General features: G+C 37.9%; 1 protein-coding gene across 1 annotated transcript in view; it reads right to left on the bottom strand.

Annotated features, from left to right (window-relative positions):
* LOC109097851 (PHD finger protein 24) overlaps window positions 1-15,304 on the bottom strand; it is a 33,584-nt gene that overhangs the window by 6,386 nt on the left and 11,894 nt on the right. Inside the window, 2 exon segments of the mRNA XM_042755233.1 lie at window positions 7,350-7,535; window positions 13,928-14,355. Coding sequence (XP_042611167.1) covers window positions 7,350-7,535; window positions 13,928-14,353 — 612 coding nt within the window. The 5' untranslated portion in view covers window positions 14,354-14,355.

Below are 15,304 nucleotides of genomic sequence, written 5' to 3'. Positions count from 1 at the left end.
CTTACTATACTGTGATGCCGTCTCCCGGCTTGTGCGACGAGACAAAACGAATAAAACCCATTACAAACGAGGCATTTGTTGCATAATCCATAAATAACGGATTATAATGACTTACAGTATACTGTCTTTTTACACGTTGCGTTGTATCGCGCAGCGTAAACATAAAACCATGTCTGCATTTGTAATAGGAGAAATGACAAACAACAAGCGCTACTACTCTACACTGCTCAAAACTCGCGTTTGAATCATCATTGGCAAATTCTTTAAATATGAAAACGTACTTACAGGCTGTGAGTCAGAAGTGCCAGACTGTCCTTGCAAAGTTGGAATTGCCCCACTTTATAGAAACAACCTTTGTGTGTAGACGCATTGTAGGCTACTCTCCCATTTTCAGGAAACAGTCCTCCATAAATTGCACTGCACACATCTGAATATTTAGCTTGAACTGTTCTGGAAAAGTGTTGTAAATACAACTTAACTACTGATTTCTAGTTGTGTCCTCTTTTGGAAGGCCAAACAAAGTAGTTTTGTTTTCACACAAAAAAAAAAGCGTCTTCACGACATGACGTGGAGTACAACTGTACTACAGCGAGAATCAAAGTTACGGATTCTTTCGTTGTGTGAACATTTGGGCGGCGTTATGAAAATCTTCCCACACAGTGATGTAGATATGTGAGGGCGTGTTTAAACGAGCCATTTTAGGAGGGCGTGGATGAGTCTTAATTTTTATAAAGAATATCTCTTTTGGTTTGAGACTTCAGTCTTTGCAACTTTAGGGATCTTATCTATTCATGAACAGCTTGTAACACTCCAAAGTGAAAGGAAAGCTATGAACATATGAATAGAATAAATCTATTAAATATCATAATGACTCATTTTAAAAGTAACAACATGCCACTGGGTACCTTCTGCCCTAACTTGAGAGAGGGTCACCTTATCAAACAAGTCTAACTTGAAAGTTTTATTTCAAAATAGTAGTTTTTTTTTTTTTTTTACAATAATCCCCCATTAACAAACAGAGATAAATATCCAACATAAAATAAAATGACAGATCACTATTATCCAGTGTCAAAACACATAATTTAAACTAAAAACTGTTCAGATGTAATAAATCACAGAAATGTTGATGTTTGATTAAAGTAGAGATGTCAACTGATTAAAGTTTTCAACCCTTTTTCAAACTCACAATATTTACTGATTAATAATCGATTAATAATCCCAATAATCCCGATTAATAATCCCAGTCACATACAGAGAAAAGCCCCCAATCATCATTAAAAAACATTATGTGGCAGATTAATAAATCATAGAATGGACATTACAAAAAGTAGTTTATTTGTTGATCATTATTCTAAATGAACAGATTAAGCTGACAACCCTAGTAAAAATATGTAAGAAAAAAAGGCTTAATGAGAAAAACATCCTGCATAAAGCCTCCGGGCCCTTCATATATATGAGCCTTAAAACACTGTTACATTAATTATCTTCAGCCAGCAGGTGTTTAAATCGCTCTCTCTCCCCCACTTTACCTTTCTAAAAAGGCTAACAATTTTTGAACCAAAGGAAATGAATGACCTGACTAACTCAGCTTTTAAGGAAACCTAATGAGTTTGAGGTGTAAGAGGTGCAGGAAGAAGCTCTCATGGATCAAATGACAGCTTGTCCTTTCATATCAAATTCAGAGCGAAATTTCTTTCCTGGCTCAAGCTCTGCCTTCAGAGCCCAGCACCGCTGGGAGTAGCTGTATTTTCAGTCAGCTTTCCTCAGCCTGATGAGAACTCATCTGAACAATGGCACTAGAGCAGATGGTAAGGGTACATCTCAGAGGTACCTCCATTTCCTGTCAGCGGTGACAATAGGATACACTCCCCTTTTGAGGATGATCATTGTAAAGAGATTGGATTTCATGTCCGTTGTGTGTTATCCACAACCGATTCTCTACAGACATCGGTCAGAGACCCCAAAATGAGGTACAAATGCTATAAACAATGCTTAGCAAGAGGTAGGATTCAATGTGGTCTCTGAGGCCACAAACATACTCTGTAGGTACACAGATGTGAATGTTTGGTAGTTTCTCTGATCCCCTAGAAAGATGTGATTTGAAGTGTGCTATCTTTGCTCACGGATGCACAGTTATGGGCATTCTTTTTTTGGAGCCAGTAAACACCATGTGACTATATAGCCGCAGGAAAATTACATCATGTCAACACAGATTGGCTGATGGCACCACATTATGTCCAGTCCCAAGTTATGAAATGAAATTTGGGAAACTGAAACATTTCAGATTCATATGTTGCTTGCAATGATTCCAGTGCACGTCTACTTTTTGAATGAATAATCATAGATGTAGAAACTGTTTTTTACCCAAAAAATGGTGTTTTTTGGTGCAGTTATAGCATCTACCAGCAGTGGCAAACTGACAGTGCTAAATAGCAAAACCTTGACCTACTGGTTGAAATATTGACATAAATCAATATTTAATAAATTACATTATACAACAGTTTTCACACCTCAATACATTGGTCAGATGTTGTATTTCAAGACATGTGTCTTTTTTCTTTTCTTTTTTTTTCATAAAACACTAAAACACTGTGTGTAGGATTAATTTCTTATGCATCTCATCCCAAGCCTCCACTGCTAATTCCAAAACGTCATTGTAGTCCTAGTAACAGAGGCTTGAGCCGTTGATGGCAGACTAATGCAGTTATTAATGAAGTTATTAGAGAGAGAGAGAGAGAGAGAGAGAGAGAGAGAGAGAGAGATTAAGCATGTGTGATTTACCTGAGTAATTCACTGACCTACTGGTTGAAATATTAACATTAAATCAGATGTTGACAGTTGGGATGTGTGTACTTTCATGGGCAAAAAAAAATGTCCATTGTCTATTACCACTAGTGTAGCAATAAGCAAACCAAGCAGTTTTCTGTGTCAACATTGTAAATTTGCATGAATAACCTTGAAATCTTTTACCTTCAAGCAAAAATCCCAATCACTTAAATTCCTATTGAAAGGCCGCAAAAATTCACAAAACAACTGTAAATGTGACCTTTATCCCACCATGAGAGTAAGACTACGTTCAGAATATATATATTTTATTTATTTACTGTGTTGTATATATTATAAATGAATAGTGTGCAGTATCCAGTTTTAAGCTAGTTCCAAACTGACCTGAAAAAAGCAACTGGCTATCCACATTTTTACATTTTTAAACCCTTGTGGTGGAAATCGAGTTTTTAAAAATTGTTTACATGTCTGTCTAGTGACTTTGTCTGTCAGTAGACTGTCTGTCTAGTCATACTTAAAGACAATCGATGTGCAAATTCACCATTGCTGCGCATTTTCTTCTTAAAAATAATGTGTACCAAAGACAGTCCCAAAAACGCCCTTTCTAAATTCAGAATTTGATTAAATTCACTCACATATTCACTCTCCAATAACCATTCATCCAATAATGCCACTTGCCATTGTATAGCATTTACTACTTTCATTAAATGAGTAAAAGTACAGCAGGTCTGAACTGGTGTGACTGATTGGAGGTCGAGACCAATTAGTATATTCATGAATCCACATGTAGAGCTACATCCAAGCATTTTAAAAAGGCGAAAATGTTTAAATATGTCATTTGTGATTACCAAAGATTAGTTTTAAGGTATAAAATCAGTGACAGCAGGGAAACTTCAATGTAAAAGAAGGAGTGGCCATTTGTAACTTAAAACTATATCACAATATGTTATGGTATTTATTGTGATAACGATATCAATGACGATAATTAATATGCATCCACTAAGAAACAAAAAACTACTTTTTCTTTAGAGAGAAGTATTATCTTACCAATTTTTTTTCATTAAAAAATAAATGTAATGTTAATGTAATCTAAAAATAGTTCAATCCAAAACTATTACACTATTAAACTATTACTATATACAAACTATTACACTATTACTATATACACATGCAAAACTGTATCGCACACGTGCTACTCTAGAACATTTATTCATTGCACAGACCGATTTTTTGTTGCACTGTACAGCCCTGACCAAATCAGTTCCAAATTGTAAAGGCAGTTTAACAAAGTCATACAGGTTTGGAATAGCACGAGGATGACTAAATGATGACAGAATTTTTATTTTTGGGTTGACTATGCCTTTAAACCTTCATGTTTGCTGAAACTCCAGGAGATTTGAATTTCACAGGAAATCCAACAGATGATGAAAACCAGTGTGTAAAGAACACAAGCAGACAAGACAGAGAAAACAACACCACAGATTCAGCACAATGCACCACTGCTGGGTGACATTTTCAAGCCACAAATCTTGAAAGATGTCAGAACAAGAGGGAAAAATCACCTACTTATGTTCACACAAATAGTACAGCTAGCTAGCAAAACAATTCACAGCTTATCCCTATTGGCCTTGTCTATATTGCTTCAGCCCACAGTTTTCATTGTTGACATTCCTCATCATCCATGCCATCATCTTTATGAGCGTATCTCCACGCCAGGTGAATGTCATATCAGTTTGAGCTCTTTTATTGTTGTTTTTGGACGAGTAAGGGCTGTAATTATCTAAATTGTCACATGGCTAATCACAGTGCTGATTCTATTGAATGGCGAAGCCCGCATTTGACGGCAAGTGCCAAAATCAGTTTGACAACCTGGCCTAGACTCTTAATTAATTTTCCACCATGGTCTTCTCGCGATCACTAACTGTTGCTGAATTTCATGCTTGGAGTTCTCCATGCCGCTATAATTTCCTATTAAGCCTCAGTTTGTCCCAGTGCACTGAAATACACTTGAAAATAATGACTGGTATTATATGAAACAAAACCTCAGTGTCCCTTGAAAGCAATATTCAACAGTGTAATCCCCAGTCTGAACATCTCAAGTCCTCGACATACTCACGCTTACGCACACATGTGGATTAGGTTGTAGCGAGGGCAAAGTGAGAAAATCAGACACATAAACTGTGAATTAACCCTCTGAGGAAATACATGCAAGACATTTCCGCAACAACCCGGCGCTGCACATATTGTTTCGAGGGATGTGTCCACAGCTGTTAATGTTTGCAATACAGCATGGGATGCAACCCATTTGAGGGTGCGAGTCTAGCTGGAAACCAGTGAGTCCGTCTGGAGTGCATGTAGCAGTAGCCTCGAAAATGTCTTACACTCTCAACAAATGAATTAAGCATCAGCGGCCTGCATGACTGAGATAAGCGCTCTACTTCACTTTGAAGGATGCTCGTACGCTTTGACAGCCAGCTCTGTAATTTTAGTGCCAGAGTTCTCTGACGCCGGGAGAAAGAGCACTTTAAACAGATCCCAGACTCTCTAGCATAACACAATCATCTTGGCATGCTCATCTTCACGCTGACCTTTGGGAGGAGTAAGGATCTGTGGATATATACTAGCTAAGAGGTGGTCTACATATCGGATCACTCTGTCAGCACTTTTTGCTGGATAAGGTTATTAAAAGAAGATTTTTTTTTTTATTGGTCTTATGAAGTATTCTAGTTTGTTGAGATAGTGAATTGGTGGGTTTTTGTTAAATGTGAGCAAAAATCATCACAATTAAAAGAACCAAAGACTTAAACTACTTCAGTCTGTGTGGACTGAATTTATTTAATACATGAGTTTCACAATTTGAGTTGAATTACTGAAATAAATGAACTTTTCCACAACATTCTAATTTATTGAGATGCACCTGTATTTACTTTACACGTTCCTGGTCTTATTGAGTCTCTGGAATAACTCTGCTCTTCTCCTGATGTATCTATTGGCAGAGTTAGATATACCATTGTTTGGTGAATTTCCATGTGCAAAATCCATTCATTTTAACAGGAATCCACAGCCATTTCTCCACATTCAGGCCAAATGGTTCTAAGAACGTAAGGAACGGTTCCAGTTGTGTTTCCACTTAAGTTTGGTTTGGCATGGCACAATTGTAAAGTTCTTGGCCTGGAATCAGCCAACCATAATCTATCTAAAAGGGGCATGACATTTCCCGACCAGGCGCTGAGTGCTGCCAATCACAACACACTCTGGCCCAGCTAACCAATCACAGCACCTTTCATATTTCGGAAGGCAGGCCTTAAGTTGATGCAGGAACTATTCGAGCCGTTCATGCCAGTCTGGGGAGAGAGGTGTTGTAATAATGTAAATTATGTGAAAAATAATGTGTTTTTCGAACAACCTAGTATGAGAGCCTGTTCTAGTACACCCCCAAAACAAAATCAAGACTTTGTAAAAGAGCGTAATAGGACCCCTTTAAGAAACGAGAACACTTTAGTCCAGTGGTGGAAAAGCAGTTTGTGTGATTGGGAATTTCAAGCATAAACATTAGTTAACTACATTAGTTATCATGAACTACCAATGATAAATACTGTACTTCAGCAGTAGTACTTTATTATTATTATTATTATTATTATTATTATTATTATTATTATTATTATTATTATTATTATTATTATTATTATTATTATTTTTTCATGGGTTTATAATCATTTATCATTTAATCATTTTATTATTACATTTAATAATATAATCAATTATATTAATTTAAGCCATTTATGTACTCATTTTATTGATTTATTCAATGATTAGTCATTTAAATCATATTATTATATTTTTATATTATTTTTCCATTGTTGTTTAGTCTTATGATGTGTAGTTCCAAGGGATATTCGTTCACGAGAAATATATAAGAGAATGTCTCCATTCCAAGGTTTTTAATGTCACAGGACATTGTTGTGAAGCAGTAATTTTTCTTTTGCTATGGCTTAACACTTATTGGATTTGTGTTCATCAGACAAAGTCTGTTCACTGAAACATATGCAACTAAAATTATTCAATAAACTCTGCTCATTTTTTATCATTTTCACTTTGTCTCCTGCTTCTGCTCTTCACTGGCTTTGCTATGTCAACTTCTAGGCTGATAAAAGACTGTTAATATAATTTTGAGTATCAGACAAAACCCTGGTTATGTGAACCAGACAAGACTTGCTGTTAACAGGTTTATTAGACAATTTTGCTGACTTATTGCTCTGTTACCAGTCAAAATGGACATTTTCTGACAGCACAACTCTTTTACATACAATGACAGTTCATAGTGACTACATCCATGCCACAATCAGGTTATTGTAATTTCTTTAAGGCAGACACACAGAAAAATATAAATATGCTGCTCATTCCTGCAGAACGGATCCTTGTTACAGACTGAAAGACATTTCCTGTGCAGTAATAACTATAGGAATCAACTACACACAGCCAGTGACTGGAAATGTGCTTGTAAATAGGTCTGCATTTGATTGTGTGTGTGTATGTATTCATGAAAGAGGCTTGAGAGAACTCACGCAGTAATAGCAGCTCCAGCCGCTGGTGGTGTGGGCCGTCTCTCTCATTTCCTGCAGGGCTTCAGTGCTCAGGTAACCCATCTCCCGCAGACAGCCGTCGTGGAAGACCCGCGTGCACGTCCGGCAGGGGAACAGATCGTCTGCTGTCCAAACCTCACACACCTCGCATATCTCATCGTTGATGGGCTGAATGCAAAACAGATAAATCATTCCTTACTTAGCAACCAGACTCTTACTGATTCACTCAAAGAAAGATCATACAGCCCACTGAAAATGCATAATTACACATGACAGGAAGCGTGGAGACTCGTCAATAAGCTAACACCTCTTCAATTAAACTTCTATACCCCCCTCCACTAAATGCCTTTCACTAAAGGTCACCAAATCTAGAAATAATCTCACTTGACATTCCATGCACATTTAAAGTCTCCTATGGTGCAGCTGAATCTGCATGTGGTCACTTTCATGTCATACTGTAATATGTGGAAGTCATGCTGATTTGATGAATGCAGCAGAAGAAAATTTTTACTGATCCCAGGAGCGAAATTTATTTAAAGTTTAATAAATGCTAAACTGATGGAACATAAATCTGTTGTATGGACAGTATAGACATCTACTGTCTATACAATCTAAAACTACTGTAACTATTGTTGAGAAATCTTCTTTGAAACTGCAGTTTGCCAAGCTATATTAAAGCACTGATTGATTCATTCATTCATTCATTCATTCATTCATTCATTCATTCATTTCTTTAATTACTCTTTTGACGCATTAGAAACAAGCTACTTAAAAAAGGTAGACTACGTTGAAGCAACTTAAGGGGAAAATATATTTTGAAATATATTACTATGTAATTCTAAAAAAGGCATATTTGAGAGTAAAAAAAAAAATGAGGCATTGTGATTGAATAACCTATTTTATTTAGTGTGGCAGCAACATTACATTTAAAATTAATTTACAAAAAAAAAAAATAGAAAATAATACTCCATGATTTATATATCTGGAAAAATATTTATGTACAGCAGTAATTTGAACAAACATCTCGTTACTATAAAAAAGATGCCACAGGGGAAGTTAACTTGATCGCTTGATTTAAAAAATATACATATTATTATTATTATTATTATTATTATTATTATTATTATTATTATTATTATTATTATTATTATTTAATTTATTATTTTTAGGTTTCATGAACCATCTAATTAATTATATTATATAAATAATATATAATAAATTATATAAATTATATATAATAAATAATAAGTAACCAAAACATAAAAAAAATTTAATTAAAGCTTAAATAAAATATAAATATGAAACAATTTAAAAAAAAAATAACTAAATTAAAAATGTTGTCGTGGCAGCTAACTGAAATAAAAATAATTTTATTGATTTGAAGATCTGAAGAACTAAAATTACTAAAATCAAAGCCTGAAATAAATAAACATGTAAACATAATCTAAATAGAAATATTTTTAAAAACAAAAAATGATCAAATCACTTAACAAGATTACTCAAACGTAAATTAAAATTAAAATTAAAACTGAAAATATTAAAATAAAATCTAAATTAAATAAAAATTCTAATAAATACTATAGCAATATATAAATGATACTAAAATAAGACTGTTTTTAAAACTAAAATAACACTGTTGCTACTTAATAATTAGTCACCTTCCAAAAGGTAATGATGTGTGGTAAATCACTGATAGAATCTACTATCCAATGAACTGCATTTTACATCATCTTATTTCATGCTGTTCTTCCTCTCTGCAGCACCACCCGTCTAGAGACAGACTGTGGAGACTGGACATAACTATTGACAACCTGTCACATTAATGCAGCTCAGGGTCAGACATTTTAAAGCCTTGGAAACGTGCGGAGACAAAACTGTAGTTCAAAGTTTATTTCATTTTCAAGGACTTTTGGTGCAGACCCAAGAGTCTCCACAGGAGTTGGGATGGTTTGAGAGCTGATGACTCACGGCCTGGTCACAGCGCTGCTGCTGCTGCTAGTTCTGCTGGAGTCTGTATGACGCAAACGTACAATCAGAGCTAAATATTACAATGTGAAAAGAGACCTGCAGGGGAAAGATGTGGAACGTGGAAACCAAGCATTAAAATTAGCTTTACCTCCAGAACCACTGCTACCTAATCAACTTCAAGTAATTAGTTAATTTGGTTATTGCACACCTTTTTAAGTATCTTGGTACTAGGAAACCAGGGATCTAATACTTGTCAGATATTCCAGATGAAAAATTCACCCTACTGTGGCATAGGCACCAGACACACTCAGTCTTTGCTCTTCAGACTGTGACATGTGTCTCTGAGGACGGTGAGGATTGTGATATGAGCGCGGGGGAGAGAAGTGCTGTATTTAGAAGCGGGACGATCAGAAGAGCCAAAGGACGTCACCTTGCCACTGAGCCTCTGAAGCTGAATCTAAATCAAGCTCTGCATCAGTACTCTCAGCATCATTTTGCCTTAATATTAATAAAAAAATATATTTATTTTCCCAAAGACAAAAAAAAATTACATTCATACAGGTTTAAAAAGATTTATATAACAAAAATCATACCATATTTAATATATTTTCTTCAAATTTTTTTAATCAAATTATTCCCAAAATCAAATAATCTAATGCTAAGTATTATTATAGTTCTATATTCTATACACTGTATGACAAAAAAATTCCCTCATTTTTATTATCTTTATTTCATTTTTATTATCTTTTAGGACAAAGTTTATTCCCTTTGCCAAAGTAAAAGCAAAGGTTTTCATTCTCACAATTATATTCACCAGCTGTATTTTTCATTCAAGTCACTACTGCCTTTTTGTTTATTCATTTTCCTGAACCATATTTGAACATCGGCAAATGCATCTAGACATAACTCACAAAGACGAGTCAAATTGCATCTCATTCTGCCTGCTCTTATGTCTTTTATTTCTGCTGACAGAGAGAGACTGCAGATAAACAAAAGCGTTCTGTTGAGTGGAGTTGTGTGGAGTGACTCTTCTACGGCTCGTTTTGAGGTCTGGCCCCATCGCCGCAAGCTTTAGTGATCCCAATTAATTTCGAACTGATCCCAAATGCCAGCGCAGCTCACCCTGCCAGGTTTTTCCAGCACAGCCTATACCTGCTGCCCACGCACTGTCAACAAACCTGAGCTGCCATTTAGGCTGAGCTGGGAACAGCTTCCCTTGCTCACAGTCTTAACATTTTCTCCCATACATGCGTTACAGAGCAGGTTTCAGCTCCGAATGAAAGGATAACCTCCAACAGCACCCCTCTACTTTTAGCTGGAAGGAAAGCCAGACTAGTTTGTATATATTTAGTTATTCTCATGCAGTTGTAGGTAAATAACCAGCTATGAAGGTTAAGGTTAAGAGAGGTTGTTCTAGAGGTGTGGAGTTCAGGACTGTTGCTATAATGTCTAATTTTTGAGGCTTGGTGTCCAATACAGTCAGAAGAATATATGGATGTAATATATAAGTATAAAAAAAATAATTACCATGTATACATATGTATGAATATGTAGCACCCCCCCCCCCCCCCCCCCCCCCCCAAAAAAAAAAAAAAAAAAAAAAAAAAAAAAATGAAACAAATTTAATGCTGATTTGGCTGTTTAATTTAATTAAATTATTTTTTTACTTAATTTTTTTATTTATTTATTTAATAAAAAATTTTTTTAAAAAAGAATTATAATAATAAAAAGAATTAGAATAAATACAAATATAAAAAATTATGTATTTATAAATATATAATACAAAATAATGATAATTTTTTATATATATTCCCTCAAGTAAATATATAAAACTAAACAAAAATGGTTAATGCTAAAAAAAAATTTAACAATTGTCTATTTAATAAAAAATAAACAAATAAAAATGACAAAAATGAAATTATAATATTTAATTATGCTGTCAGTTACCATTATAAATTATAAAAATTCTAATCATTTTAGACAATTATCCAAAGAGCTGTCAGGATTATGGACCTGTCTGTGTGTGTTTTGTTCCCTGTGACCCAGTTTTGTTTCCCAGTGATTGTGTTAATTTGATCCCAGTTTTGTCTCATTCTTCCCCAGTTATCCTGCCTTTATAAACCCATGTCCTCTCAGTTCAATTTTGTTGGGTCTACCAGTTACGTATGTGTATCTTCCTCCTGTTCTCCATGTTGGAGTTACCTCTGTGTTGGATTAATAAAGACTTTTTGATTATCTACGGCTCCATGTTCCTTCCGGCAGCGTAGTGTGACAGAAGACCCGACCGAAACAGTGTAAATTGCGTGTCTACTCTCTGTTTGTTTTCCGTGTTTTTTCCTCAGTTTTTTTCTTTCCGTTGTGTTGTATGGATCCCCTCCTTCGCTCGGAATACCTCCTCCTCCTGCTGGAGTAGGGGTAGAATTTGCTCAGGGCACACACCAGACTGTTCTGGATCATGGTATGCCTCACCAACTAACCGGACGACGCTCTCTGTGCATTCTACGACGCCAGTTTGAACATTGTGTACAGAGGGCCGTCGTCCGAGGATGGCTAATTTCGCCGCCTTTGTGGAGTGGACACTGGCAAGAAATGGATCTCTGTTCACCGCCGGTTCCCACGGAATGATCGCCAGTGCCGCTCCCGACCCAGAGCCCAGCCCACCATCTCCACATGGTACGGAGCATAAGCCCAACCCATCAGACCAGGTGTGAGAGCCGGCTACAGTGCCCACCACAAGGTAGAGAGCCGTGGACGGTGTGAGCGCGGAGTGGAGCTCCGCCCCCTGCATCGTGGCTGAGGGTGAGTGGACTATGGAGTGCCAAAAGGGCCAAAATGAGGAGGTGGATCTTATAGACTGGGAATCTGAACTGGAGATTGAACTGCCCACTCTCCTCTCTCCATCGTCTCCGCTGGTCCTGTCCAGCCCTCCTTCATCCTTGGTTTCCTTGTCCAGCCCTGAGGGGGCTTCCAATTCTCCAGTGCCTGCTCCTAGAAAGTGTCCTCCAGTGCCCACACCTCGAAAATGCCCGCCCTCCTACCCGCTCCTGCCTCCTCCACTGCTGTCATCTGGCAGCCCCTCTGCTCCCCCTCAGCCCACCATCTATGCGATGCGAGCCTCGCGGGACTGCCATCCTCCAGCATCGCCGTGGTCGAAGTCTCCCTCACTTTCGCCTCCAGGCGCCTCATCCCGGACTCCACCTTGGCCCGTAGTCCCAGCTGCTCCACCTCGGCTCCTAGCTCCCTCGCCTCCATTGTCGACCATGGAACCATCAGCTCCACCGGGCTCCTTTGTCCCTGCGGCTCCGGCTTGGTCGCGCATCGACCCGCCAGCATGTCTGGACTACTCTCCACAGGCTGCGCCTAGTCGCTCTGTCCCACCAGCTCCATTGGGCTCCTTCCTCCCGCCAGCTCCACCTTGGTCTTAATTCACTCTGGCTCCACTGCGGATCTCTGGATCTCCGCCTCTCCCTCGGTCGCCAGAACCCTCGGCTCCACCTTGGCCCCCCGGATCCTCAGCACCCCCTGGCTCGTTGGCTTTCCGTCTCCGCCTCGGGCTCCTCCTCCACCAGTTCCGCCACCGTTGGTCGGCCCCCTGGAATTGGTGGGCATTCCTCCTCCCTGGCTCCTCCCTCCGTGTTCTCTGTCTGCCGGCCCCCTCCCGGGGGTCCATCCTAAACCGGAATCTCCTCCCAAGTTCCCACCCATGCCTCCCTCTGTTACTACGGTGCAAGGATGCGCCTTTTGGGAGGGGACTTCATGTCAGGATTATGGACTTGTCTGTGTGTGTTTTGCTCCCTGTAACCCAGTTTTGTCTCCCAGTGATTGTGTTAATTTGATCCCTGGTGTGTCTCATTCTTCCACAATTATCCTGCCACAATTATGTCCTTTCAGTTCAGTTTTGTCGGGTCTACCAGTTACGTATGTGTGTCTTCCAACTGTTCTCCATGTTGGATTTACCCCTGTGTTGGATTAATAAAGACTGTTTCGATTATCTACGGCTCCGTGTTCCTTCTGGCAGCATAGTGTGACAAGAGCTTGTCTGATGTATGGTTACGGGAATATAATAAAATAACAAATTTATCAAATATTTAATAAAAAAAATAAAAATGTAAAAACATAATTTTTAATATACTGTATAGTCCCCCAAATAAATATAAAACTAAAGAAAAATGGTTTATACCAAATTTTAAATGAATTTGAATACATTTTAAAATGTCCATTTAATAAAAATAAAATTATAATAAATTATCCTGTCAATTAGCATTCTAAATACATTTAAGACAATCATTCATTCATTCTACAAACCACCTGTCCAACTCTATGTAGGGTCAAGGGGACATAATAAAATAAAATGAATTTATAAAACATTTAAAAAAACAAAGAATAATGATATATTAATGATATGTATGATATATCCCAAAACTCAAATATAGGTAACTATTTATTTTTTAACTTTAACTTACCATATGCAAAAAAAGATGTGAATAAGTAAAAGAGAAATACTTCTGCAGTAAAAACACTTCTGATGACAGATGAGCAGGAATATAGGAGAACCAAAAATAAATGTTAATGTTTTATTTTAGTCATATTACCTGCTCTCTTTGCCCAAGTGGCACATCTACCGGTTGGTCGTCGTTGACCTCTCTCTTTGGCCGCACAAACGTAGGAGGAGTGAGCTGATGTGCCTTCTTTAGATCCTCAGGCTCCACCCCCTTCCCATCCCGGAGCCGCCCCCAAGCCTCCTGATTGGCTTTATGCTCCTCTGTGGGCAGAGCTAAGGCCTGCTGATTTGGTACTGACCCTGGTTTGCTGTCCTTGTCTTTCTGTTCAGTGTGCTCTTTGTTAGCCTGGTGAGATCCATCAGCAGATCCTTCCCCGTTCTCGGCTATGACCTCTTCAGTCTGGGCCACAGCCGCTGGAGCTGCCCGGTCCTTCAGAGTGTCTTTAAATGCAGACACCACCGCGCTGCACTTCTGCACCTTCTCCACCTGCTGTTTCTTGGACATCAGCACACCCATGGCTGCAATATAGTAACACAGCAGAAGCTATTTTCAACATGAGACATTATTATATCATATCAGGCAATTCAATCACCTATGGTGTTTTTTTCAGCAGGTTAAGCTTTAAATCCTACATTATATTAATAAAGAGAGACAGTTCTCATGCTTGCTGCGTAGGTGTTAGCACCCTGTTGCATAACAAATATAAAGGTTGAAAACAAGACATGTTTTATCGACTTTGTCTCTAAATCATTGCTCTGGCAAAATACGCCCACATGCTGGATTAAGCAGATTTTGTGAACCACATCAAATTTGCTGCAAATCACCTCGCTAGAGCTTTCTTAACACAGATCTCTCATATTATTGATCACTGAATGGCTAGGTGTGTCTCGTATTGGTCTGCTGCCATCACAGATCATCAATCTTAACCGTTTGAGTGGTATGGTCCTACATGTGTGATTTAGAATTTTCAGTGATGTCACAAAACTGGCAAATTCAAACAGCTTTCGCGCTTTGGCCAAAGACTATAGAATACCCAAGACGTGTTACTTGTATAGTTTTGAATAGGGAAAAATTCAACACTCAATATGGCGGCTCTATTGAACGAAGCCCCGCCTACTGAGTAAAAGAGCCAATCACTAATCGGTAAAGTAATCTCATCACTGCAGCTGCTGTTAGAAGTCCCGGTTGCTATAGAAACAGTCAACGTTCTGAGACGTGCGCTCAGGACTATACATGCGACCTGGTTGGTCTAGCCTGAAAAATAAGCATTTTTATCACTATTTGAGCAAAAGAAACAACATTTATGAGACAGTTGATGTCAGATTTCAATGGTGATTTCAAAGATGAAATTTAATTTTAAACTTGGCGAGCATTTGGAGAATTTGATGTTTCCCCATTCAAAGAGATAGGAGCTGCACTTGCATGCCTGAAAGGCATTACAAAGAGTGAAATGACTTGCATTAAAGA

This window comes from Cyprinus carpio, unplaced genomic scaffold, assembly GCF_018340385.1.
Source record: "Cyprinus carpio isolate SPL01 unplaced genomic scaffold, ASM1834038v1 S000006657, whole genome shotgun sequence".
In the NCBI taxonomy this organism is placed as follows: Eukaryota; Metazoa; Chordata; class Actinopteri; order Cypriniformes; family Cyprinidae; genus Cyprinus; species Cyprinus carpio.
This window is presented reverse-complemented; position numbering and strand designations above follow the sequence as displayed.